This window comes from Bactrocera neohumeralis, chromosome 3 (assembly GCF_024586455.1).
Source record: "Bactrocera neohumeralis isolate Rockhampton chromosome 3, APGP_CSIRO_Bneo_wtdbg2-racon-allhic-juicebox.fasta_v2, whole genome shotgun sequence".
In the NCBI taxonomy this organism is placed as follows: Eukaryota; Metazoa; Arthropoda; class Insecta; order Diptera; family Tephritidae; genus Bactrocera; species Bactrocera neohumeralis.
The window spans coordinates 24,500,147-24,526,128 of record NC_065920.1 but is presented as its reverse complement, the minus strand read 5'-3'; the positions used below and the strand labels follow the sequence as shown (position 1 = coordinate 24,526,128).

The window sequence follows — 25,982 nt, the reverse complement described above, 5'->3', positions numbered from 1 at the left end:
TTTTAAATGATTAAAAGACAAATCAGACACAGAAACATTTTTTACGATAGCATGAAGTTGATAGAAAATAAAGAATAGCTGAAGAAGAAAAGGACTTTGTGGAACTCAATGTAAGACAAGTCTTGGCTTTTACTTCGTGTCGGTTATCAGAAGTGTATGTAAGAATAAATTGAGGAAGCCGATATAAAATGAAGTGTAAAATTTTATTTGAAGAGAGTTCTCCTATACGAATGAGCAATAATAAAAAGGAGATCACTTCATCATCGCCATTTATAATACCTTTCATTACATCCTGATAGTCGAATAGAATTGTTTCACAGTCGATAACGCGATGCTGTCGAAAACCAATTGTGCTTTCACTTTTCTTGGTCCCAAATGATCTTTCAAAAATGTTTTCACTGATCCTTTCGATATTCCGACGATACCAGTAAGATCTCTGACTGTTCATCATCGATTCTCAAGCACGAATTTCTTTATTTTATTAACGTGTTGATCATCAAAAACAAAAACTTTAATGGAACTTCTTTATTGAATATGTACATCAGAAAGACCAAAACCAATAATTATTGTCATGTGATATTAGGTTGTCGAATATCATCCGCTTTTTTGCTCTTTATTTAATGCTTTATAAAAAGTGTGTAAGTGATCGGATTTAGTTCAAATATGCGCCGTTTCGTTCGATAATCTGTTTCTATCTAGACGGCATCTTCATAATACCCCCTCGTAGAAGACCCCTGCTTATTTGCGAAGAAGGGCGTTCGCCATGGACAGGAACAGTTGGTAATCACTTGGCGCTATATCCGGGCTATATGGTGGATGCAATGAAGCCTCCCATCCAAGCACCCATAGCTTCTGACGGGTCATCAACGAAGTGTGTGGTCTGGCGTTGTCCTGGTGGAAGACTACACCCTTCCTGTTGGATAATTCTGGACGCTTCTGGTCGATCGCCTGTTTCAAGCGGTCCAGTTGTTTGCACTAGATGGTAAAATAAAGCGTCTGGCCATATGGGAGCAGCTCACAGTGGATGATTCCCTTCCAATCCCATCAAACACACAGCAAAACCTTCCTGGCCGTCAATCCCAGCTTTACTACTGTTTGAGACCATTCAACGGCCTTCGACCACGCCCGTTTTCGCTTGATATTGTCGTATGTGATCCATTTTTCGTCACCAGTCACCATCTGCTTCAAAAATGGCTCGAGTTCGTTCCATTTCAGCAGCATATCGCAGGCCTTGATTCGATCCAGAAAGTTTTTTTGCGTCAAATCATGCAGCACCCAAACATTAAGCTTTTTTGTGTATACAGCCTTTTTCAGATGGTTTAAAATGGTTTGGTGACTAGCTCCCATCTTCTGGACGATGTCACGAAATGCCACATGTCAGTCTAACTCGATGTTTTCCATAATTTGATGGGTATTCGTCATAACTGGTCTTCTGCCGAGTGGCTTATCCATGGTGTCGTTTTCACCCGCTCTGAATCGTTAGACAACTAAGTCGAAACCATTCCTCCGCAGTTCGAAGTGATATTTTTAAATTTAATCCCTAAAACACCATTAATCTCACGGAACGTTTCTCTAGCGAATTTGCTTTTAACGAAGGAAAATTTTAAAATAGCGCGAATTTCGGCGTTAGTGAACTCCATGTTTACACGTCTATAACAGTTGAATGCAATATCCAAACTAGTCATGCATAGCGAGGTTTGATAGGTTGTGTCAAGACCTTTCAAAGATGTATAGTATTGCCAGATACGAGCTCTGTAGTGCTTCATACATAGCCGCGAAATTCAAAAGACAAAAAGGCGGAAGGAGAGATTTGACAACCTAATATTTGGCACAGATGTCACTGACAATCATGCCAACACAGAAAAAAATATTTCTCTGAAATTTAAATTAAAGTGTTTCACTATTTTTTGCTTCTATTAGTATGTATTCAACGCTGTCAAAAATCAATTATAAATTCATTAAATTTAAAGCGTCCAATATTTGCTTTCTAACCTAAAATGACTGCCTAAATCGCCGGCATAAACACATTGACAAACAAATAACTAGCCAACATTTAAGTAAATCGCCATAATTTTATCGATTTATTATATAGTAATTACTTTTATTTGAATTCTAATGTGCCTATATTAATGAATATATTTGCAGTTTTTCACTGAAATGCCTTTATTTGTTTAACCGACTTAATTTAGTGCAAATTTTTGTTTCGTAAAAACGCCACAACCGTGTTTGTTCAACGAATACAACAACACGAAAAATTTAAAACCTCTTTTTGTATTTAATTTATTTATATGCGCAGCTATAATAAATCACTTGTGTTGAAATGTATTGAAATTGAATAATAAAGGTAGGCTTATGGTCGGTTGGAACAGAGTTTTAATTGCATTCGTAAGTTGTAAGGATTTAAAGAGTCGGAAATATACCGAACAGGATGCTTAGAAACATATAACATTTCTCTAAGTTGTCTCATTTACTATCTGTGTTACATATTTCATAGAAAACTAGACTGCCTTAAATCAATAAAGCTTTCGTCTAGACGTATTTAGCAGTCCATGTTGAAGCTGTCAGTCCTTGTCGAACATTTTTGAATCCACATGCAATTATGCTAGTCGGAATTAGCTAATGTCAAATGCCTTCTTTATTGGCGGATGTTTTTGGCTTAAAAAGAACAAGACGGTTTGTAATTCCCATATTAGATATATTAGGGCTACCAAGAACATTACGTGCAACTAATTTCATTACAGCTTCTGATGGCCTTAACTCAACCGAAAGAACTGAGCTGCTCATTTTCGGTGTTTATGCAAGGCTTCAAAAGGTTGAGACTGATTTCATCCAAATTTTAAAGCAATTATTATATATAAGGTTTATTCTATACTATATACTGAGATCTGTACCGCTGTATATACCGTTATGTATCGTTAAAGGAAGTAAACTGCATGAATTCCAAAAGGCTTTATATGTTTTTCCTCTTTTAAAACAACTATAAGTAGAAAGTATGTTCAAAATTAGGCCTAATTGGGCCACGAGTCATCAACAAGCTTTTAAGTTTCTTTGACAGCTTTGAAAGCTCAAAATTCTAAAAAATTCTATCCAACCTATTTATTTTAATGATTAAGGGGTTTTTGTATAGAGACTTTTAGTGAAGTTATCTCTTAAAATTTACGAGAGACGTTCATTAAACTAATTCCTATTTATTCCCTTCTAGCTTACAGCTGTGGCAAATATTGTTAGAGGGCAGCCTTACCCGTCATAGTAGCTGTAAGTCTGCAAATTCTATCCACAGATCTATGTAATAAATCTTTAGTTCTAATCTTATTAATTTGGGCCGTATCTGCTTCGTTATCAGGCTATTGTTGACTACGCAGGGTCCACAAGGTCAGTAATGTCGGCTGGCTATCCGTATTTCTGTATCCTCCCGCAGTTACACTACAGGCCTTCTATAATTCAAGTACCTCCGTTCGGAAAATGTTGGCTGAGTTTTATAGTCGGTTAGAGAGAGAGAGAGAGAAAGATTTCTAGATATCCTCACCCGAAAGTAGCTATTGAAATCTAACCTCAGGATGACGCTTTATTTATAATATTTCTTATTCCAACCTCCCAATTCCTTTAGCATCAAGATCTTATGATGCTGCATTCCTAATAAAGGCGTCTATGGGAAACTGATGCAGGAAGTTCGTTTTGTTCCGTCCATATATATTGAGATGGTATCCTCCTCCCAACTAAAGCTTTTCTCAATACTTGTCTAGAAAAAAGCTATTGAAATCTAACTTTGGGAAAAGGAGGAAGAGGATATAGTCCGATTTACTTAAGTAAATCACTTTGCTTATCATCTTTATATGACCTTACATAACTTAATAGCCCCAGTAATCGCTGCAAAGTGGTATCTGTAATCCAATTAATTTCCTGATATTAGAGTGTTCCTTTAATGCCGGCCACCAAACCAATACTAAGTACATCAGAATTTGCCTAGTTACGGATTTAATGTATATTTGGTTCAAGACCCAGCTACCTGCTAAAGTATTTATTTGCAGGTGTAGTAACCCATATACGCTTTATTGGTTCATTGTTCAATAAACACTTTACAGTTCAGTTCGGTATCGATATCCAGCCACAGATATTTAGATTTGGGGGAGAGAGAAATGGTTCTACCAACGAGTGTGAGCATTTGAAATTGAGATATTTTGGTTTTGTCCATTGTTCGTGGCGCTCTACCTTCGTATAGCTCCTTCCATAATCTCACTTATTGTGGAATGAAAGAAACATCACTGTTACCATAAGAACTACTTACATCGTCAGCATACATGCTTATTGCATATGTCGGATAATATAATTATTTGAGGTTACTTCTACATATCTCTCTCCTGATTTTTTTTCAATAATATAAACAACCTTTGCTTGCACATAATACTTTTACTCTTGCGAGATATGAAGCGACAGTATAAAAACTGTCAAATGTGTCGATATCTAATATGGAATTGAACTGGTTTTGGGTAACAAATTCGTATTGTTTTTATTAGTTATGCAAATTAAATGCTAATTAATCTATGCTCTATTGAAATATCGGTGAAAATTTTGTTTAATTTGAAATTTAAGTTGAAGGAGACTTATAGTAATTATTACTAATTAGCTGTTTAAGCTATTTTTGTAGAGTAACATTTCGAAAACGAAATGCGGACTGGACTGTCGCTTTGGTATTCATATGAATATTTAAACTTTTTTTTTTAAACAAAGACAAATTTTGTGTAATTTAAATTTAATTCTTATTTCAGCGTATTTAAAATTGAAACGGAAATTCATGTACCACGAAATGATGGAATGATTTTCATAGACTTCAAATTATTTTTCTAACTATTTTATAATATTTTATTTCAAACTCACTTGAAAGTGAGTTACTGAAAATGCCTCCCATCATAAGGTTTGTTCAACAAAATTTAGAACTGATTAGAGAATGCCTCTCATCTCTCGGTTAAAAGAAAATTTGGTTTGGTATTTTATAGAACAACCTGCAAGCCGTCTTAAAAGTTCTAACCTTTTTCTTATATGAAAATCTTAAATAGAGCTCAGAATATTGACATCTTCATTGAACAACGATGAATTCGATAAAGAAAAAGACCTTGTCTTTCAATTTGACTTCGAAACAATTTATTATTTTAGCGAATGGTGATCCAAAGATAAGCTGAAACTCGTAAACCACGCCCTAGTCGCTTGTAAATTAAGATAAAGTTGACTCATCACTAAATATAGTAACAAGTAACTTAATCATCAGGGTTCGTTTCCGTGCCTAGTTACCTAGCGGAATCGCTGGAAACTGCTTAGCCGATGAGTTAGCAAGAGGGATAGACTGACTCCAATCATACCCGAATGGGTGCGAGTTGGAACTCCGTTGTCATCTTACTAACAGTGAGCCTATGGACCTCGCATGCTCTTAACACGCCAGACTTGGGTTGAAAGAAGTCGGTGGTCATACCTTCGGCGAACCAGGAGAGATAGCACAGATTGACATCGGCGGCCTCAACCAATATTTGATCGCCTCAAATCGCTTCGTCGATTTATGAGAGTCTTTATGATCAATTTTATATGAGTTATAGGTACCAGACTGGATCAGCTATCAGCTAATTAATAGGACCGATTATTGCACGCTTGAAAGGAAACTATGTCTGGCCGTTACATAGTCTGATGTCTAATTATGCGTGAGCTATAAATTCTGCGACCAGATCAAATCAAAGGTCTTCCTCTGCTTTCACCGGCGGGTACTGAAACAAAAACCTTCATAGCTGGAGTGTTCCTCTTCCATCCGGACAGCAAGACCTAAAGCAGCCGCTGTCTCTTGACTCGCTGAACTATGTTAATGTCGACGTATGTATATCTCGTACAGCTCATCGTTCCATCGATTGCGATACTCGCCATTGCCAATGCGCAAATGACCATAAATTTTCCGCAAAACTTTTCTATCGAACACTCCTAAGGCGGACTCATCAGATGATGTCATTGTCTATGCCTCCTCACAATATAGCAGGACAGAAACGATGAGGGACTTGTAGAGTGCGGTCTTTGTCTCAGGTTTAGTTCAGGATTCAAGGTTAGGGAGGTATACAGTCATCTATTTGTACTATCTAAGGCTCCACATAGTTTCTTATGCTAAATGTGATCAAAAAGAGGGGAGATTCAAAAGTTGGGTAAGCGAAATGAAGAGAGAGAGAGAGAGAGGGACTAAGAGAGAGGGCGTTAGCTAAAGGAAACCCAAAAGATTTCAAGGTCCTGTCAAGGTCGTACAGGCTTCTACTAACCATAAAGAGCATAATAAGTTTAATTTCCCGTATTTGAAAAAATTAGGTCACATTTGATTAGAAAAAATATCACAAAAGTACTGAAGTTGATTTTAATTTTGTAACGAAATTTTTTTTATGAAAGCTAACCATAAAATTCAGATAATTCCCACACAACTAATGCTTCTTCATATATTCATTACTTTACACATAACGGCAATTTGCATATGTGGTAAATGCACAAAGCACTCCGTAATTCTGGTGCAAATTGTGTTGTGTGGGAGTTCATTTGGATCGATGAGGTCGCCTTGGCCACAAATATTCCATTTCATGCCGCACTAATTATAATTCCAATTTATTTAGTATATTTTATGCAATACTTATTTGCTTTCGTTTGTAACCTAATATCGGGTGATTTTTTAAGAACTTGATAACTTTTTTTTAAAAAAAAACGCATAAAATTTGCAAAATCTCATCGGTTCTTTATTTGAAACGTTAGATTGGTTCATGACATTTACTTTTTGAAGATAATTTCATTTAAATGTTGACCGCGGCTGCGTCTTAGGTGGTCCATTCGGAAAGTCCAATTTTGGGCAACTTTTTCGAGCATTTCGGCCGGAATAGCCCGAATTTCTTCGGAAATGTTGTCTTCCAAAGCTGGAATAGTTGCTGGCTTATTTCTGTAGACTTTAGACTTGACGTAGCCCCACAAAAAATAGTCTAAAGGCGTTAAATCGCATGATCTTGGTGGCCAACTTACGGGTCCATTTCTTGAGATGAATTGTTCTCCGAAGTTTTCCCTCAAAATGGCCATAGAATCGCGAGCTGTGTGGCATGTAGCGCCATCTTGTTGAAACCACATGTCAACCAAGTTCAGTTCTTCCATTTTTGGCAACAAAAAGTTTGTTAGCATCGAACGATAGCGATCGCCATTCACCGTAACGTTGCGTCCAACAGCATCTTTGAAAAAATACGGTCCAATGATTCCACCAGCGTACAAACCACACCAAACAGTGCATTTTTCGGGATGCATGGGCAGTTCTTGAACGGCTTCTGGTTGCTCTTCACCCCAAATGCGGCAATTTTGCTTATTTACGTAGCCATTCAACCAGAAATGAGCCTCATCGCTGAACAAAATTTGTCGATAAAAACACATTTCGAACCGAACACTGATTTTGGTAATAAAATTCAATGATTTGCAAGCGTTGCTCGTTAGTAAGTCTATTCATGATGAAATGTCAAAGCATATTGAGCATCTTTCTCTTTGACACCATGTCTGAAATCCCACGTGATCTGTCAAATACTAATGCATGAAAATCCTAACCTCAAAAAAATCACCCGATACCTGCCAACCAATGTGGATATTTTTCGTTATTGCGGCAGTTTACACAGAATAAACAAAATATTAATTTCATTAGGTTCGACGCAGTCAATGTGTACAGAAGATATTTAGTTGACTCGTTTTGTTTTACTTTGAGGGAATATAATATTTAATTGCATACATATATATATTTATTATGTGCATATCTAAAATATCTGATAGGAAGCATACTCGGAAGGGATATGAGCCTGGTCTCTCAGTTGTGGATATATAGCTCTGAAATCTTACACACATCCATTTGCCCTCAAGAAGCTCTCGAGTTGTCGTATGCTCAGATGTTGTACTACTTTAGCATATAGTTGCCATACAAACTGAACAATCCGTATCAACTTCTTCTTCTCTTTACATCGATAAAGCTTAGCGAGCACCATCAATATTTGCAATGTATGCTTGACAGGAAAATACCGAGTTATAATCTCCCAGTAGTTCCCTACTTTTCTTAAGAAAAACACAGAAAATTCAAATTTAATGGGGAATGTTTATTATCATTCCAAAAATTTTTATTATTATTATTATTCTTTGACATTTATTTTTTGAAGATTATCTCTTTCAAACATTGACCGCGGCGACACTTCAGGTGGTCCATCGGTTCATTCCAGTTTTTGATGACTCGTTGGAACATTTCGACTGGTAATTGGCGAATGACACGCGAGATGTTTTGCTCCAAGACCTCAATCGAAGCAGGATTGTCCGTATAGACTTTAAACGTTACATAGCCCCACAAGAAAAAGTCTAACGATGTGATATCATACGATTTTGGTGGCCAATCGACCGGTTCAAAACGTAAAATTATCTGTTCACCGAAGTGTTCTCTCAATAATCTAATGATTGATGCGATATGTGGGAAGTGACGCCGACTTATTGAACACAAATTTTCCCAAGATCACGATCTCACATCAAATAGTCGGTTAGCTACCGCGTAAAATCTCGATGTAAAATGCGCCAAGTCGTTCCATACAAGAGTTGTAATACCTCCTAAACTTTTCGAGAGATTTTATTTAAAATCTCACAGCGTGATATTAACACGGTTGATTCGGTAGCCAGAAGGATGGGATTTCTGGCAATCGCACAAGCTAAGGATATTCTCTCATACAATGCGATATGAGATTATTGCTTCGATTGCCTCTTAGCTACCGCCGTAGATACAGCTCGATTGGTGTTAGGTTCAGTAGCCCTTCTCATGTACCCGTGGGAGTGATTTTTAATGCTTTGATTATGAACACAGCGATTCGCCGGGGGAAGCAGAGGAAGAGGAAGACCTGCACTCCGTTGGAAGGACCAGGTGGAGAAGGACCTGACTTCGCTTGGAATATCCAAATGGCGCCACTTTGCGAAAAGAAGAAACGACTGGCGTGCTGTTGTTAACTCGGCTATAATCGCGTAAGCGGTGTCTACGCCAATTAAGAAGAAGAAGAAGATTCGCTGTATTTGTTGCAACAAATTTAAGATAAGACCATAAATCGACATGTTTTCTTCATGGTAGTGAGGGTCGGACTGAAAAGTCTATGGAATCTAAAACACCTAATACCTAAAAATAATCAATACAGATGTGGAGTTCTTCTTCCTCTTTATTGGCGTAGACAACGCGTACGCGGTTATAGCCGAGTTTACAACAGCGCGCCAGTCGTTCTTCATTGATAATTGGAGATTCCATTGTAGCCAGATCCTTCTCCCCCTGGTCTTTCCAAAGGAGTGGAGGTCTCCTCTTGCTCTGTTTCCTCGGAGGGTACTACGTCGAATACTTTCAGAGCTGAAGTGTTTTCGTCCGTTCCGACGACATGACCTAGCCATCGTAGCCGCTGTCTTCTTCGTTGAACTATGTCAATGTCATCGTATATCACGTACAGCTCATCGTTCCATCGAATGCGATATTCACCGTGGCCAACGCGCAAAGGACCATACATCTTTTGCAGAACCTTTTTCTCGAAAACTCGTAACGCCGACTCATCAGCTGTTGTCATCGTCCATGCCTATGCAACATATAGCAGGACGGGGATGATGAGTAGACTTGTAGACTTGTTGATTATGGTCTTTGTTCGTCGAGAGAGCACTTTACTTCTCAATTGCCTACTCAGTCCGAAGTAACACTGTTATGTTATCAAAATGTTCATCGTGACGAGGCGAGTTAATGTATGGATGTCTGGCAGTCCGTGTAAGCAATAAATGAGTAAAATATCTACATGTGTTCCTTGAAATTCTGTAGATGATGATATTTAAGTTGGGAATTGTCGGTTGTAGCCGAGTTACCTTTTCATTGGGAGCGCATAACTCTGGGGAGGAATGGTTCGTCTTCTCACTTTAGATCGCCTCCAAACGGATATTATTTGACTACCGACAGGATACTTGGGAGAAGACCGGAAATCGTGAGCTGTTTGTGCCATATGTGAAAGAATCGTTTCTGGCCACTCCCAAGTAAATGGCGCTCAGAGCACTTTTCTCACTTGCGTAAACGTCTACATATGACTACATCCTTCACACATGACTCCATCCTCCAAGTATGCTGGCTTTATTAGTAAGTCATGTGATTGACCTAAAAGTAATAATTAAATAAAATTTCAGCATAATTTACTCAAAGTAATCCTTTCTTATGTAATTTAAGCAAATAAATCATTGCAAATATTTGCATTTATTGCATATCTCTTTTGTATCAATTATTAACACCTACTAATCAGTGGTTTCTATACAACTTTTGTCTTCTTACAGTGTCCCAGCATAAGCTGACGAAGAGCAAATACAACGGTATTAACGATAAACCAAAATAAGCGCCAAGCAACCGAAGAATTTACACTCGAGATTAAATTGAATTAGGAAATACTCTAGAAACCAACAATTTACTCCAATCTGGCAATGTCTGTGCACACCAACACATGTCGAAATATTAACAAATGGAGCTGATATTGGCTAAAGCATTAAATTCGCAGACATTCGTAAATAAATTAAACACGAAACACTTTAAAAATTAATAAATTCGCGACAAGTGCTAAACCAAATTCATAAAATGAACGACAAACTACAACAAAAATGCATTCTAAATACAATAGTAGCAACAACAGCACGACATTGTGGCGCAGCAGGACGCGTGTGTTAATAATTTAAACACAGTTTCCTGTTAATTTCGAAATGCCTCTAATTTGAATTGATAATTCAGATAGCGGCGGAACAGCAACGAGCGGCTAAACACACAAATACAACGACGGCAAACAGCACACCAGCGCTCACACAACCGCCAGTCGGCAAACACACAGTATCCAAACCCACACACACATTTAAATTCGAAAAATAAAAATTTTCGATTTCGTAATGGACAAACGTGCTAAATGCAAGCGGTCAAGCGTGGAAATTTGATGTGATTACCGCGTCTGAATGCGAATGCAAATGCAATAAATACAAAAACAAATAAATTGCAAATTGCAACAACAACTGCAACATGAATGTAACCACAAAGTGGTCGGCATAGCGCATTTTCAACTAAAAGCCATAATTATATATTAATAATAATAATAACAAGGACAACAGCTGCAACTAATACCAGCTTAGTTTGACAACACTATACACACACATACATATACACATATTTATACATACATAAATATAGAATATAATATATTTAAAGCCATTTTAAGCTCGGGCATAAAAATCGAACGCATCAAAATGTCAGCAAAACCGAAACTATGGGAGCGCTGGCTGTACAAATCAAGGTGAGTGCATACAAATACACAAACAACAAGTAAATATATATACACATAGAATATGAGAAATATATATACTATTATATTCTTCCCAATTGAATTTTTCATAGCATAAAAGGGTATAAAAAGGTGTTTTTCTTGATTTTCATCGTTCAGTTTGTATGGGAGCCATATGCTATAGTAATCCGATCTAAAAAAAATTTCAAGAATTGTAGCATTGCTGTGTATAATAATGCATGCCAAATTTCGATAAGATATTTCGACAAATAAAATAGTTTTCCATACAAAAGCATGTTTTTAATCGGCAAGTTTGTATGGCAGCTATAAGCTATAGTTATTCGATCTGAAAAAAAATTTCGTAAATTGTAGCGTTGGCTTGTATAGTGATACATACCAAATTTTGTGAAGCAATCTTGATAAATAAAACATATTTCCATACAAGGACAAGAATTTGATCGTTCAGTTTTTATGGTAGCTTTAAGCTATAGAAAACCGATCTGAACAATTTCTTCTGAAACAAAACCGTTGTCTGAGATGATTATGTGTGTTGTAATTTCGGGAGAATATCTCGACAAACAAAAAAGTTTCCCATACAAGAACATGATTTTAATCGGCTAGTTTGTATGGTAGCTATAAGCTATAGTAAACCGATGTGAACAATTTCTTCTGAGACTATACTGTTGTCTGAGAAAATGAGCTGTGCTTAATTTTACAAAGATATCTAGACAAATAAAAAAGTTTTCTATACAAGAACATAATTTTGATAGCTCAGTTTGTATGGTAGCTATAAGGTTTAGTAAACCGATCTGAACAATTTCTTCGTACAATACACCGCTACCTAAGGCAATAATCTGTGCTTAATTTCGCGAGGATATCTCGATAAACAAAAAATTTTCCCTACGAGGACATGATTTTAATCGGCCAGTTTGTATGGTAGCTTTAAGCTATAGTAAACCGATCTGAACAATTTCTTCGTAGAATATACCGTTGCATAAGACAATAATCTGTGCTTGATTTCGCGACAATCCTTCGACAAATAAAAAAGTTTCTCCTACAAGAACATGATTTTCATCGCTCAGTTTGTATGACAGCTATAAGCTATAGTAGTCCGATATAGACAGTTCCGCCAAAAAAGCAGTTTCTTCGAAATCAAAGCACGTGTGCAAAATTTCAGACCGATAACTCACAAACTAAGGGACTAGTACGCATATATACAGACTTACAGTGGAAGGAACAGAAGGACGTGGCTAAATCAAATCAGCTCGTCACGCTGATCATTTACATGTATTCTTTATAGAGAATCTAAGTTTCCTTCTGGCTGTTACAAACTGCATGGCAAATTTAGTATACCCTGTTCAGCTGATAAAAGTATAAACAAATCCAGCTAAGCATTTACACACAAATATTTACACCTAAAATGTATGTATGTAAATGTGTGCGTGTAAATGCGCTTTTTCCATATCAAATTAAATTAGTGGGGCTTTAGCAAAGCTTTAAAGCTAACATAATAATGCATACAGTCAAACACGCACACACACATACACGCATAAAAATTAATGTCTATTATACCAAATAGCTTGTGTGTGTGTGTGTGTGTGTGAATATGCCAGCACATAAAAACTGGCAAAATTGTAATTGAATTAAAATTGCATTTATTGCAAAGGAAACTTTTGCAAATGCAAACAAATTTAATATTTATTTTAAAACCAGACAAATTGCAATTCAAGTAAATTATTTCCACAACTTTTAGCTGAACAAAACAGGCAACAAAGTTTGTAATAACTAGAGCGAAGTGATCGAAATTTCTAAATATATACTTATGTAATACAAGAATATACAGAAAATTTTATTAAAATAACGTAATCTGTGGATTAAAAGGTCTTACTGGCTGTATAGTGAACAATTTAGTAAAAAATTGCTTTTGGTAACGGCACTGCTGGCAAAAATATTCGTGGAATTTCAATTACTAACACTTTCTAATATTAAAGAATGCTAATTATTAGTAAAAAAAACTTAAAACTTTGTTATTTTCATATAAAAGTATAAACTTTTCGAAGTAAGTCACCAAAAGTGTTTCATAACGGTAATTAGCTCTATGTGCTTCATTCAAAAATACAGTTCGTTTTGAAATATTGCCAGAAATGGCATTTTTATGCAAAAAATCTGATTAACAGTCGGCGTATGCCAAAAAAAAAAAAAAGACAACAAAACAAACAAATGGTATAAATGCAGTAGACTAACATAGTAAAGTACATATGAGCATACTAAGTAGTCCTACTAGTTTAAAATGTATCACTGTGAGCTACTTTCCCTGCCCAAAAATACACGTCAAAGCAACAGAGAAAGCGAAACGAACAAACAACTGGTATAAGGCACATAATCAACACTGGTATAATCAACCTAAAGTTATATACCAGTCAGTGAATATATACGTACTTATATTAGAGAGTTTTTTTTAACTATTAATTTTTTTCAATCCCGTCACGAAATTTTCTTGGAAATACCCTAAAAAAAATCCCAGAAAATTTTAGCCCTTAATATTAACATTAAGAACTGGACCAAGGCCTGTAAAAATTTTCCATATAAAATACACTACAATCGTGACTTTTTATCTTTAAATTTTTACAGATTAGAGGTATTTTATGGCATCGCTTTGACTTTAGACGCATATTTCTCAGAATTGTTCACTCTACAAAAGTGTCCAGTGCAACAAAGGCGTAACTCACACTGACGAGGTAGTACGGGTCTCACTTTTCCACGAAATTCGCATTTTTTTGTTTATACTATATCTCGTAAATGACAAGAGCTACAGAAAAAATGTTCATGACAAACTTGTGTCTATCACTTTACATTACCCAAAACATAATCCAGAATGTGTGAATTGATCCATAAAAAATGTTAAGATTCCTTGCTGTCACCTACTGCGTCTCTAAAGCCAATACGTTATTTTTCAAGCACCGTTTCTTTAAAATTTTCTTTAATAACAAAGGTGGATGAACGATTCACATGACACTGAATACTTTGTGCCACTCAGATACTTTATGTTGCGATAGAATACACTCTTTAAAACAGTTTTGCAAATTTTCAACAGTAACGTAGCCGTGATTCTATTGGAAATATTGAATTTCAAGCATTTGGATAAAACGTTTCCCAAATATTTGATCATTTATGAGACTCAGTTGGAGACCTTGTATACATACTACGAAAAGTGGTCGCTGTATCATCTGTAAGTCCATGCATACTTCTTGCTATCGTCCTCTATAAAGTTCTATTTCTTAGAACGTACGATATGTGGGACTTATGAAATATGCCCGAGAATATGTTTTACATTTGAAAAGTCTTTATCCAGTTCAAATATGCCTTTATTGTAAAAATTATTGTATTCAGGGATTTATGGTATAGTAATATTGTTGTTTCCGAACTGCTTGGTAGAGTTTCTGCTGTCAAAATAATACAAGAACCGGATCACAAACACACATTTTTTTGACATCAACAGATTTTTTGATTGCTTACACACATTACTCTCGGTAGAGCCTTACATCCAATTCAAATAAGTGATTAGTGGTTATCACTCATAAAAATACAATTGGTTCCTCTGTATTTAAGTTCTCTGTAACTTAGTTGAATGAGTCAGGCAGTAGTTCTTTGATTGCTGTATTATCTTACCTCATTAAGATATGTGGGTTGGGCGGAGTCCCTAGAGAAGAGGTGCAATGAACTTTTTCACATATGGTTCGAAGCTCAAGAAGAATGCAGTCTTTTGTCGAGAGCTCTCAATCAACTCTTGTTTAAGACTGCCAGATCAGGCTGTTATGTTTTTCAAACAGAAGTGACAGCCATTAAGGTAGTAAAAGATGTACTTCTACATGATGCGATGAACTTCACTTTTAGCGAAGTCTGCATCTAATCCGATAGCGGAGCTGCTATATAAGCCTTGAGCTTGCTGTCAGTGAGCTCAAAACTGGTCAAGGATTGTAGCATCAAGCTACTTCCATATCAAATTTATGTGGACAACAAAATCGTCGGAAACTATAAATCCGATGAAATTGCAAGCAAGGGCGCACTTACCCAAATCCCATCAATAGCGGGGTTCTCTTCGTGCATATTGGCGCTGGATCTCCGGGCTTGGATCAGCAATCAGCACTTATGGAGTTGCTAAAGCTTTCCGTCCCAGAGTGAACCGTAAAAAGTCCATGTAAATACTAGATCTTAGCTGGGTTCACATGACCGGTTACGATGGATGTTCTAATGGGACACTAAAGCATTGCCCCTCCCGCGGTGAGGCTGAAGAGTTTGGAGGACGCAACTTGTCAAAACTGTATGAAAGTAGGTGATTTGGAAATATCTTGGCACTTTCTTCACTACAGTCCAGCTTTCGGCAGACTAAGGTCGATGGATCCCAGTTGCCATACTTTTGACGAACCCTGCGAATCTACTAGAGCAGATATTATCCAGCTCAATAAATTTGTGGCTGGCTTTAGTTTTTATAGATATGCTACAGTCTTTGTAATGCATACTTGGACACCACAACGGACAGACGTCTCTAGACCTTCTGTGGCTCGATTACTATTAAGGTTTCTCATCAAAGTTAGTGGAATCTTATTATTATATAACAGTGATATTTCTGACAAATTGCCAAAGTTTTTACTTCATCTTTTTCAAAGCGAATAAAATACAGGGTTCCAAAAAATTTGAGTCAACTCTTTTAGAAACAACTTTTTCATTCTGAAAATACAAAATGTTTAGTTAACCATCAGAAGGTGGCAAGCTACACAAACATAACTAAAATTTTGAGTTTTGACTTGACCTGGCGTTAAACCCGCGACATATGGAGGCAGCAAGCGCAGTCCAATATTTTTAAGAATTTTTGTATTTGAGTTATCGCCATGTCGTATTTTTTATACATTTTACAACGGTAAATATGTAACAATAAATAATTACACTTTCACTTGCACAACAGTCAAGGCCTTCTCAACCCCCCGTTAACATACAAACTCACATTTATTTGACAAAGCGACATTTTGGGCACGCTGTTGCTGCCACGGCGCTTGCCGCTGCTGTTTTTGACGTTCAAACTTTTTCAATAATGGCGTAAAAAATGAGAATTCCCAACGCCTTGAGGCTGTGTAAACATTCTAAAAACGCAACTAAACGTAGAAGAGTAATAAAGCAAGAAAAAAACGGCACACAATTTGCTGAACTGTTCATGTACTGTTAATGTTTTATTCAACAGTAAAGCTCGAAGTTTTTCGCGCGTTGCCACAGAAGGAAGCGGCGACCTTATTTGACATGTGTATATGTATGTCTAAATTTGTACTACTTCTCTGGCATTTCGGGTAGTCAATAAGAGAGTTGTATACATAAATTTTTTAATAGAAAAGCGAAATTTCATTTCTATGTCGTTGCTGCCATAATTTGTTAATTCGAGGCACGCACTGCTGTCGGCGCACCGAAAAAGTGAAATAAGAAATGCAAGACCATCAAGTCTCAACGCCTTGAGTATAAATATCCGATGAAAAGTGTGTGATAAACCCACTGCCGAGCAACGCAACATGATGACCCGCTCAGCTGCAGGCGCACAGGTCTCTGATAAAAAGTAGATATGGCGTCGGCTGTGGGCGGCAAATGCGTCAACGGCAGCGGTCAGTTGTGCCAAGAGATTAAAAATTCCTGAAATGTCCGTGGCGAAATAATTACGCGTCGTCGCCATTTTGTACTTCACGTATTTTCTGCATTTTTCTACATTTTCATCATTTTTATTGCTTCGTTTTTCCGAAAGTACATTTGCTGAAAAGGAATTGATGCGCGTAAAAGGCAACCCTGTAGGCAATTTCGAAAGCGCATCACTTCGCGAAACCGGTTACGTCACAGTTGAGAATGGTTACGAAAGTTGGAGACTAGAATTTACTGAGGGTTGTCGTTGAAGGAAACAGTTGTGCTGACTTACAAGTAGGTCAAGAGTCACGAGTGACGTACAACTGCTGCTAACTTCAACGAGTTGTAACAAGACTACTCTTCGGACTTGCTTTGTTGCTTGTAGAATATGTTCTCATCTACACATTAATGTTAAGCAAAGTTCTTTAAAATAATGTGATAAGCTCTAACGAATCCACGGAGTCTCAGATTTCTCAAATCAATTGAATGTTCGAGAGTTCGCTCAAGTTCAGTCGGATATCTCCAGTTTGGTTTCAAGCTCAAAACGCTCCTTCGATTTATGAAGATCTGGCGATCAATTTTTAAGAGTTTATGGCTAACACAAAGAACTAATATCTATCCAAGTGAGATCCATCGATTTTAGATCGACCCCACGGCCTAACCTAACCTGGTGTCTCATGACTTTCTCTAGCTTAATTTCAATAACATTTTTCGAGAAATCCTGCAAATTACAAGATGACTACGCATAGCTTATTACACCCTGTATTAGGATATTAAGTTCTATTAGCAATGCCATTGGACCAAATGAATCGCATTGTCAGATGAGTTGGCTTGTCTGGTCTTGCAAAGATATGTTTCGTACCGTACAGGAGCTGAATAGAGTCACGTTTTACGTTACTAGAATTAAACCTTTCATATCGGTACGTTATATTAGGTGAAACCTCCTTCTCAACGAAGCGACTTTGAGCTCAGGAGACAAGTAAAGAAGAATATTGCCTCTGTACTCATTGCTAACTTGTATATAAAAGCTACATCAGACTTCGGCGACGGCACATGAGCAAAATTGATTTCTGTTAGAACTCTTTAAACTCTCTTGTAGAAGTCTTACAAAAAACCAAAAACTAGAATATTTCTCAAATAAGTTGAGAATAACTCAAATAAAATCCGGTAATATTAGTACCTACCTCTCTTTAGCTGTAGCAAAAGGGAGTAAATATGGAACATCATTCGATATAGTTTAAGATCGAAAGATCTATCTGAGACCGCAGAAGCTCCATACCTTCATCGGTAAGTTTAAATATAATCCATCATTTTTGAACCACCGAAGACGACCATAGAATATTTCTTTAATAGACATTTTTTAGGACGAAAGTAAATAATTACGCTAAAGAATTGCGGAAATACTAGACCCTAACCCTCTTTGGCTATATAAAATCCCTGATAGTTTATGACCAAAATATCAATGTGAGACCGGTCTCACATGTCCAGAGATCGAAGGCAGAATTCAAATCTAATCTTTTCAGCTTTGAACCACCGATCGAGTTTCCAATAGTAGTGAGCATCATCGGGGCTCCACAAGCGTCTGGACCCCCTCTTTGTCCGTTTAATCAATAAATTTAAAAAAACAAATTGTAAGAAAATCTTAAATAGTATTGACAGTAAACCTTTCCACATCACGTCCTATCCAAAAAGAACGTATCATCTTCTGTGGAACACCCTGTAGGTGAGAGCAAACGTAGTACGGCACATCGCTACATGCAGCATGGATGCAGCAAAAACATTTTACGACATGTACATGACCCGCATAACTAATCCCATCAATGATGCGGCGAACAACACACTCTTACACACATATCCACAAAGCCTCTAACGTGACCAACTATCCGGACAGCGTATTTCAAAAGAGTCAAAGTAGAGAAGTCAAACACCATGGCCGCGCTGTGTTGAATGCGGCGATTTGAAAGCGATTTAACTGCGATAATAAAACAGTGTTCGTACAGCGGCGCGGCGGATACACGGCACTACCTACGACGGACATTCGATTTGTAGTCGAGCTGCAAAGCAAGGCAAGAGCCGGGGTCGCGTCGCACAGCTCGAATGAATGAAATAAGCGCCGGGCAATGCCAAACGGCACATGCAGATGAATGCCAATTCTTCGCAGTTTGGCCTATGCACATATCTTACCCTGCCACAGTTGCCTGTCTCTTGCCTACACAAGGCTCTACGACGATTCCAAGCTGCATTTGCGCTGATGGCTTTGGCTCAGCTGTGCAGCTCGAGCATATTTGCGTTGCACAAGTATTTGCCTGCGTCGAGGAAGCGGGAACACAGCGACAATACACCTTAGTAGCTGCAACGAAAATGGGAAATTGCATGCCTCAATGGGTGTGTGTGTGTGTGCGTGCGTTTTGTAGCAGGTCAGTGGGCAGGCGTACAAGTGCGCTAGTGTGTGAAAAACGGACATTTTCGCCAAAGACCATTTATAAAATAGACACTCAGATTTTTCGAATGCACGTAAAAGCCAACAAGTGAACGTTGGCGATTACACTGTCATGTTGCTACACACGACTGCGGACAATTTGAAACATGCACATGACGCAGTGTGAGTTTTAGGAATTTATTCAGAACCCCTTGAATAGTTGAACGCTTCAACTGAGTGGCGTGCCAAATTTGTAATATAATTCTATGCAAATAATGTGGAATCTAAAAGGTTTGGTATACAAGGCATCTCGGTAGATTACATTCACCGCAGGTTTTCTGGCCGATTTGTGTACTTCGCGAATATCTTCAACGACAACTATTGCGGCGAACTTCAGCAGAAGTTGAAGGCTTCGGAGGCCCTTTACTGATTTACTAAACTGACTGCAGTATTGATCTTATCTGCCAAAATTTTGTAGAGGAATTCTAATCGTACCGTTTCATTATGTAAAGATGGCGACTATCCAAAATCCTACCATAAATTAGAGTCTAGAGCACTTCGCAGACTAATATGTACCGTTCAAGGAACAATATATAGCCAACATAGAATCAAACGATATCACTTAAGATAAATGTTAACATTTTGGAGATTCTAAATCAACCTCTTTGTTAGAACCAGGGTCGCTTAGAGAAAAACCGGTCCCCGGGGTAAAAAGATGGGGTTCCGCTCTCTCCAAGAACGTTTTGCATTTCTTAATAAACTTTATTAACTATTTTCTCTTCCTACTTTTTGGAATCTGTTAACTTTTTGAACATGCAGTTTTAAATCCTCTAATCTTCACCTATTTGGAACTTACGAGTGAGCTTCTCGAGCTTTGTCGTCAGTGAATGCATCGAAATAGTCTAAAACCCAGCTTTTTGATCAATTCTGCTTCTAGGCGCAGTATAGCCAGTTCTAAAATCCTGCCCCTTAACGACCATGATCGATAAAAGTGTTTTATTCTTACTAAAGCGCTAAGGAACACTCAGCACTTGATACAAAAACGGTTAAGGGCAAAATATTCTACAAAGCGATGCAAATGTTTGGGAGAATATAATTTTCGAGCTTTGATGGCATTCAATAAATAATATGAAGTAAGATGTGTCTCAAAATTTTCAATATACATATATGTCTGAGTTGAATAGTTTCATTGGACAACTTATCAGATACATCAACAGAATACTTTTTTGCATCTATATCGAGTTCATCATCTTTCATATCAAAAAATTGACAAAGAAATGAGAAATCAATTTATTCTTTACTGCAATTTTCATCTACTTCTTCATGCAGGTTAGCCGAAATCAATTTCCCGGAACTGGATCTGATGATCTGTGTTGCTTCAAGCTCATGTTTCAAGCTTTCCGAATACTGCAGTATCTCCCAAGCGGAAGCCTTTGCGGTCAAGAAAGTAGTTGAGATAGCTAACAACACAGAGAATAAGGGAGATCAATGCATACGTCGATAACCAAGCATTATTAGAGCAATAATCTCACAACGTACGAGTATTACGTCGGACAATGTCCTTAGAAGAAGGGAGGCAGTAGCTATAGTGGCTGCCGAAAGGCAGTTACATGGGTACTGGGTTCTTGGTTAAAAATGAATTCCAGACACCGAAAGTGTCATTCGTCTAGCTACCGAACCAAGAACAAGAAATACAGCAGCCACTAAAAACGATATATGTGACCTGGTCTACGAAAAGGGGCTAACGTGCGAAAACTAGTTTTCTGGGAAAAGCTGTTAAAAATAATCGTCAGTTTCTCGTTATCTCATTAATTGTTCTCCTTTTTTTGACACCTAAGCCCCCTTTTCGTAGACCAGGTCACATATTATGAAATCTCCGAAAGGACTGATAGACTGATCAGGGCGAAATGAAACACTTTAAGAGCATGCAGAATCGCCAAGATCATGTGCAAGAGCTCCGAAGGTTTTTTATTATCACGGTCTGGAAAAGACTGGTTGGCTGTTAGCTTACTAACAGGTCACATCCTACTGTCATCACAACCGAGTCGGATGAGCATAAGTAGACACATGCAGAAAGTTTAACATCTCCTATGCTTCTGTCTAGCCTTATCTAGAACACGGCTAGGAGCTTCAAAATTCAAGCCTTGACTTCCTATGTGATGAACACTTCAGTTCAAATTAAACTGTACCGCCATCTGGCATTACTTAGACAAACAACCTGAATTGTGTAAAAGCCAAATTCTCCGAATCGCCGCGAATTTCATTCTCCCATCTTCGTTGTCATGTTGTTATTGTATATTTCTTTATTAGTTCTATTGCGCTCTTGTTGTTTTCGAAAGTTTTCATTAGCTCCCACAGCGTTTTCCTTTCGTATGCCAAAAGGTCGATTGGGGCATTACGTTTATAACTAATCACCTGACACTGTAGGTAGGCTGAAGCAACTTTATCGTACGCCGCTTTTCCCGCTTTTCCTTTTTAAGCACATCTGCCCAGATCTCAGCTCCATATAACAGGACGGTGATTGTCGTCGACATTAGGAGCTTTCGTTTTTCTCGGCTGGAGCCCCCTATGTTGGCCATTAGTCTGATAAGTTGCGCCTGCTGGATTTGTCTCCTGAAGGTTGTTTGAGATTCATTGCCTCAGGTTGTTTACTGCAGCTCCAAGAATATAACAGCATACTTATTTCGAGAGCATGTGATCATTTGGTCTGCTCTGTTTTTTCCCGTAGTTAGTTGGAGGTTGTGTGAGTCGAGCCATACTTGCATCTGTACCATGACCTGATTAAGCTGTATTTGCGTTTTTCTGTGTCTCGTGCTGTAATTACTGCTGCAATGTCGTCCGCGTAACCAAATAAATAAGATTCGTCTGGCATTTTGAGTCTAGTATAGGGTCGTAGCTGATGTTCCACAAGTGTGTGCCTAGAATGGATCCTTGTGCTGCTCCCGACAAGACCGCCATATACCATGATCCCTCTATAGTTTGGTATAGCAGTTTTCTGTCAAGGCTCTGAGGTAGTTTTTTTTGAGAGCATCGACCATATCCACCCGATCCCAAAAGCTGGCATGTTGAAGACGTTTCGGACATATAGCTTTTTTTAGTGTCATTCACGCTGTGTGGCTTTTAGTTTCAATGAAAATAAATTTTTATTTGAGCAAAGGAAGCAATCCCTAACTATTGATTTTCCGTTAGATGGCGCTGTATACCATACAGACGATATTTAGATGACTCGGAATACAAAACTGATATTGGTTTGATTTTATAATTGCATTACGAGTGATTTAACACTCAAAACCTTTTACCTACCTCAGACTAAATGTCGATTCTTAAGGCAGGGGCCTTTGTAAGAGCTCACTATTTAAAGTCACGTTACATAACTTCCATTACTTTTTAAATTCTCCTTAACTTTTTCGTATATTACAAGTTCGCCACGCTTCAAAAATTAAGTATCTTTATTTACAAAAGTTTTCCGAGTTTGTAATAAATTATGGTATAACTGTCTAAGACATTAAATATTAACACTTAAACACTCGCACCCTCTCACACATTTTACAGCACCATAACATTATACGCAAAGACTTTATTATTGGGCCAAGTGTTAATAAACTAAAATCAATATGATATACTACAAATTCAATAAAGCCCGACATTGTTAAGCGAAGAGGCGTATGCGAAGAAACTTGTTGATGCATACTTGACGGAATAAATGGTCACACTGTGTGGCTCAAAGCAGAGGGTGATAGTGCGGACTATATACATTATATATATATGTACATACATATATAAGCAAAATGTTATATATAGGAAGCAAACTACAGCGAAGAGGACAAACTGGCAATTGACCAGCCGGCCAAGCCACCCCTCCCAGCCAACACCCACTTGCGTATAAGGGACAGTAAAAAGTGCTAACTTATTAAAATTTCAAATCACTGCTATTACGATTTTGAATTATTCATTGACATTTGTGGCTGAAACTTTTATCTATATACACACAGTGTACTTGTACTTACTGTTTATGTATTTCCGCACTTGCCACGCGCTAAGTGTATATTTAACGACTGCCTACGGACATACATCTACATATACATATATACAGTTATAAATATATACCGCCTACAAAGTTACCGGCTATCGGCTAAAACCGATTCACTTGCCCTTCGAGCGGTCGTCCTGCCGGCTGTGGTGAAAGCACACTTCCTGCCACAAAAATAGCGGAAGCCACAACGTAAAATGAAATAACGGCTGCGGGCGTGTGATAAAGAGACATACGCAGCAAGCAATACGAAATGTATAGCATACTTGGAAATTTAGTATTTTGTATTGTGGTTGTTGTTAGTTTTCTTTAGAGGGTATCTGCTTGATTGTTGTTGTGTAATTTTTCATTAGAGAGTATCTAGTTGATTGTTGTTGTTGTAATGTAATTTTGCTTCAATCCAGCCTATTGGTGTTGTTCTTGTAAATTTTTTCAAAATATTGATGAATTGTTGTAATTTTTTTCAAAATATCGACATACATACATATGTGTTGTTCTCAGAATTTTCTTAAAATAATTGGTTTTTAGTTGTTTTTGTAATTTTTTTTAAGATAAGTGTTATCTAAAGAAAATTGTTTTGTTTTTGCTGTGATTTTTCTTTAAAACATAGTGTGTTGTTGTAATAGTAGATATTTCTTGCACAAACTAGTATATTGTTGTTGTTGTAAATTTTTTGAAAAAATTCAGTTTAGTTGTTGTTTTATTTTTACGAAACAAAATTGGATTTTATTGTTGTTATAATTTCACTAAATCAGTTTTTTTTTTGTAAAAATAAAACAACAATAAAACATGTTAAAATTTGTTGTAATTTTTTCTAAGGGAATTCCAAAAGAAATTTGTTGTTGTTTTTCTAAGGAAATGTTTTGTTGTCATTTTTTCTAAGGAAATTCCAAAAGAAATTTGTTGTTATAATTTTATTTAAGAAAACGTTATATTGTTGTTGTTATGACTATTTTTTTAAAACTGTTTTGTTATTTTTATTGCAATTTTTGTAATATTGTTGTTGTTGTGGCTACTATTTAAAACAACTGTTTTGTTATTGTTGTTGCAGTTTTTTGAGGAAATAATTTTTGTTTTAGCTTTTATTAAGAAAAAGAAACGTTTTTGTATTGTTGTTTTAATTTTGGTTAAAAAAAATAAAGTTTTTTTGTTTTTGAATTTTTGAGGTATATTGATTGTTGTTGTAATTTTTGTTAAGAAAATATTATATTGTTCTTATAGTCATTCTTAAAAAACAGTTTTTATGTTGTTGTTGTAAAATTTTGTGAACAGTTTTTGTTGTTGTAGCATTTTTTAAGAAAAATTTTTTGTTATTTTAATTTTACTTAAAAAGTAGTTCATTGTTGTTGTTGTAAATTTTCACAAGGTGGAATCGTGCTCTGTGGTTGATGTTGTTGTAGTTTTTAATTTTCTTCAAGTGCACCGTGTATCTCGAAACTTAAACGGCGTCTTTTAGTTAGCGGATACTCTCCGCCTAACCTCTACACCACTCTCTCTCTTCAGTTCTTCCCAAGGCCAAACGCGTTTGTTGCGTGTTACTATATATAAAGCATGCCCATACCTTATACTCTTCCTCAATATATTTTTGTCTCTTGTCTACATAATTCATCGCGCCTGCCAGTCGATAAATTGCTTAACTGTCCGTCCGTCCGTCTGTCGGCCGCGCGCTGTGTCGCTGCTGCCATAATTTAACTCACTCAGTCTGCCGCGCCACGCCACTTTAATTCGCGACGCACACTTCGCTCCTTTTCACTGTGTTCCTGCCGCTATTCCCAAACTCCTCAGCCCCTTCTGCGCTTTCATCTAACTTATTTCCTTCAGCTCCGCACGCACAATAGCCTCTTCAATTTTTCTCGTTTTTTTGCGAGGCATGTGCTGGCATTTTGTTGTGCGTTTTGTCTGTTTATTTATTTAGCTCTTATCGCTCTAGCATACTTGTTGGCAGTCGCGTGTCTCACTCGCTGTCGCGCATAAATATTCAATTCTGATTTATTTCCTTTATATCCTGCTAGCATCTCTAGCCAATATCATTGTCGCCCGCCCGATACTCACAGTGACAATGTGACATATATTTGTACGCGGCTGGTCCGATAAGTACTTAGCGTCACCGCATGAAGGCGCCGCTAACGCAAGAGAAATTGTTTATCCCATGGAAAGTTGCTTTCAAAATTTCCGCGAAATCGGACTCCTAGATTTGTTTTTATCTTAAGAATCTGCGGACTTTAACAAAGAACAAAATCGGTCGTTGTCTCTGTGAACAGAACTCACGCAGTGATATCAAAGACTGCTCGGATACTGTATACAGTGACTTTTCTCCTTCTTTGGTGACCATCAGTCATTGGTTTAATGAGTTTCGATACAGTCGCTGGTCGGTTTTCGATGAGTAACACCCAAAAATTTCAGAAAGGGGTTACCGCGGAAGAAAAAGTGAGAAAAGTTCATGATGTCATATTGGTGGACTACCGCTTGAAGGAGCGAGAGATAGCAGAGACAGTATGCGTCTTAAAACACTAAGTGAGGCATACTTCTATATATATTATAGAAC

At 37.3% G+C, this 25,982-nt stretch overlaps 1 protein-coding gene across 1 annotated transcript in view; it reads left to right on the top strand.

The window, feature by feature from the left end:
• The window catches only part of LOC126752755 (protein O-mannosyl-transferase TMTC2), a 269,008-nt gene that overhangs the window by 34,173 nt on the left and 208,853 nt on the right, over nt 1-25,982 (top strand). The window contains exon 2 of the mRNA XM_050463721.1: nt 10,348-11,342. Within this exon, the coding sequence (XP_050319678.1) occupies nt 11,296-11,342 (47 nt within the window). The 5' untranslated portion in view covers nt 10,348-11,295. The remainder of the gene's footprint in view (nt 1-10,347; nt 11,343-25,982) is intronic.